The sequence below is a fragment of the Hevea brasiliensis genome, chromosome 16 (genome assembly GCF_030052815.1).
Source record: "Hevea brasiliensis isolate MT/VB/25A 57/8 chromosome 16, ASM3005281v1, whole genome shotgun sequence".
NCBI classification, from domain to species: Eukaryota; Viridiplantae; Streptophyta; class Magnoliopsida; order Malpighiales; family Euphorbiaceae; genus Hevea; species Hevea brasiliensis.
The window spans coordinates 56331461-56335005 of record NC_079508.1 but is presented as its reverse complement, the minus strand read 5'-3'; the positions used below and the strand labels follow the sequence as shown (position 1 = coordinate 56335005).

The window sequence follows — 3545 nt, the reverse complement described above, 5'->3', positions numbered from 1 at the left end:
TGAAAAATACTCTGTTTTCTAAATTTTAAAATATTTATTGATAAAAAAATTAATTTAAATTAAATATATTAATTAAAAAATAAACAAAATATAAATATAAAAATCAAATAATTTCAAATAAAAAAAATTAAATAATTAATTTCATTAAATAGAGAGGCTAAATAATGATCTCTCCTTGATCTAGTCCGAAGGATTGCATATTGTTTGTATACATTGCATGAAGGGGAAAATGGATTTTTCTTTCAGGCAAGAATTTCCCGGGGAAAATAATACAGTACACATGCAGTTGACTAGTCTCTAATTTATTGTACGATCTGATTTTAATAAAATGCCGCAATAGCCACCCTTTATGTCTAATACAAGCAGATTCTGCCCACCGTCTCCTTCTCCTCCTCTTGCCACCACCACCATCTCCTTCGCAGAGTAAGAACACACTTTACCATTATAAAAGGACGGATCATGGCAATTATGGCATGGGTCCAGCCATGAACAACACCAACACTATAGGAGTGATGACGACGATGCAATCCACTCACAATATGTTGACGCACATGACCTTCTTCTGGGGTAAGAATGCTGAAATTCTCTTCGATGGCTGGCCTAGCACCAGAACCGACATGTACGTTTTGGCCTTGATATCTGTGTTTGTCTTTGCTTTTTTCGTTGAGTGGCTCTCCCATTGCCAATTGATCAAGCTTGGCTGTACCGACCTGGCTGCCGGTTTAATCCAGACTTTATTGCACGCTTTCCGGATTGGTTTGGCCTACCTGCTCATGTTGGCTATTATGTCCTTTAATGGTGGTGTTTTCTTGGTGGCTGTGGCCGGCCATACTGTTGGGTTCTTGTTTTTTGGGAGTAGGGTCTTCAAGAAATCGCCACCACCTGCAAAAGCTTCTGATCTTCCCCCTATGTGTTGTTGAATGTTGTCCAGAGGAAAATGGTGTCTGGTTCTTGGGTTTGCATTTGCAGATTCTCCAATGATTACATGTCTTGAAAGAATAATTACACGTAGAATTGAATATGAATAGTGTTGGATTGAGGTGTACGATCTGTATTGTTAATGAAAGTTTGTCAAAATAAGCCTAAATTATTTTTGTTTAATTTTATTAGTTGATGATTGTGTTCATAGATTTTATTTTAAACCCAACTAGAATCTCTTAATCAAGCAGCTGATATTTGTGTGTGTGGTTAATATCAGCAGAGTGCCCCCTTACACAAAGCCACCTCCCACACAAAAACAAAGACTAGAGGAAATCCACAAGGTCCTCACTACAGAGCATATATCATGTCTTGCAATGAGCCATCTGCTCCAAAACCAAGACTGAAACTCTGAATTCTAGCCTTCCACTCCCTAATTGGAAACCTCTCCCTCCACTGAAACCAGCGGATTTGGAAACAGAGAAAAGAAAGCAACACCGCAAAAGCAGCTTCTCAACAAATGATAAGCTCCAACACAAGCACTGAAAAACAAAATAAACACTCAAAACTTGACCTCTATCAAATTGACACCCATGCACCTAGTGTCAGCACTCAACCACTAGAGATCAAAAAATAATATCCAAAACAAAACAAAATTTTGACTCAAGGACAGTCAACCAGACATTCCCACGGTAACTTATATTCCACGGCAGAAAACCTTCACCCTAAACAATTGCCTTCAAAGATGGCAATCGTCTGATATTCATGGATATCGGATCTGATCGGTTTAATAAATTTAAATAATATATAATTAAGTTTAAAATAAATTTAAATTTTAAGAATAATATTTATATTTTACATATTAAATATTTATTATTCAAATCTATTTAAATTTAAATATTTTATAAAATTATTAATATTTAAAATATAAATTATTAATTAAAAATATTTTTATATATAAATTGTTAAATAAACTATACAGCATTAAATAAATTCAAATACTATTTGATGATAATAATAATAATCAAATTTGAGTTAAATTTAAATAATTAATAATAAATTTTAATTAAATTTAAATATTATAAATATTAATTAAATTTAAATTAAATATATTAATTTTCGCGATAGCCTACCAATCAAAACTACTAATCCCGCCACTCAAGCAAACAGCCCACCTTCATCTCTAACAGCCCACAAAGCTTAGCTCAAAAAACAACTTCCATGGACAAATAAACATATAAAAATTTTCACCAGCACTGCTATGCTTTTGGGAGGAAAATAATATGTATATATATTATTATTATTAAAATGACTAAATATGTATAAGCAAGAAGATTGGTTTCTACAGAAAAGGGAGGATTCTCAATTCAATACATAAAAAGGGCTCGGAGCTGGATGAAAAAATTACTAAAATATAAGCAAGAAGATTGGTTTCTTCAGAAGAGAGAGAATTCTCAATTCAATACAAGTTCGAGTAAGATGTCAAATGAGCACGTTGAAGTTGAAACTTATTTTTTAGAAAAATATTTTTTAATTACCCAAAAAAAGTAGTTTAAAAGTTATTTAATTGTTGTACATTTATTTTTTAAATTCTAATTAACCTTCTGGTTAACTTTTAAGGCAGTTTCTCCCATATATATATATATATATATGGTAAGGCAATCTTATTACTTGCCCAATACCAAGTTGTCCGAAAAAATTAATGAAAAAAATTACAATACTAACATAAAATGCTATATTTTTCTCTAAAAAAAAATATAATGCTACGTTTTATAGTTATGAGTCTCAAATCAGTGAACACATTATATTTATTAGCTACCTCTATTTAAAATATAAAATTCAGAACAAAATTTTAAAGCATTCTGTACTGCAACAATTCCTAGTGCAAAGTAGATGAATATATACTTCAAACACTCTAATTAACTATCTCAAATTGGGCATGTTTTGATATTTATCTTTTTTTTTTTTTTTTTTTCTGGTTCCTTGAGCTAGGGGTTCAACCCTTCTTTTTGCTGTTTAGCGGCCTCAATTATATCCCTTAAGAGCAAGGGAAGTCTCATCCCCTCCATTTGACAATGGGCCTACCCCTCCCCCTTATTGAGTGATGGTTGTAAATATGGGTTTTTTTTGTGTGTGTATTTTTTGAAGGTCCAACACTTGAATCGGTGAGTTGTGTCACTGCAAATCTGAGTAGCTTCATTGATGGTTGCATGTGTGTTTTTTAAGAGGTCGTGGATTTCTATTGTCAGTTTGGAAACGTCAGTTTCCAGCTTATAGTTTGGTTGGCTTTGCTTTTAGGTTTGCATGCAGGAGAGTCTCCTAGTTTAGCTTTGGGATTGGTAACTCAGGGTACTTCCGCCAGCTACCCCACTGATCGCCAACATTCAATGGCTATAAATGAGTGAAATTGCTAGTTGAGCTCTGCCTTTTACTCTCCTTACTGATCACTGCCTATATCTCCCTTCCATTTCAATGGCTTGGGTTCATTGGTGTATCAAATGTTTCCTGGCTTAGTCGATCTGTAGTGGCTTTGGGTGGCTTGTGTTTGGTTATCTTCAACCTGCTAACTACCGTTGGAGAAACTTCTTATGGCTAGGAGGGCTTGCGGCGTTGTCGGCTTGAGTCCA

The 3545-nt window shown here is 33.8% G+C and overlaps 1 protein-coding gene across 1 annotated transcript; it reads left to right on the top strand.

Moving 5' to 3' along the window:
* The first annotated feature begins 379 nt into the window (after positions 1-379).
* On the top strand, positions 380-1087 carry LOC110644034 (copper transporter 1-like). The gene has a single exon (XM_021796639.2). It carries the CDS (start codon positions 474-476, stop codon positions 918-920), a length of 447 nt encoding a protein of 148 aa, XP_021652331.1. The 5' UTR covers positions 380-473; the 3' UTR covers positions 921-1087.
* The last annotated feature ends 2458 nt before the right edge of the window (positions 1088-3545 follow it).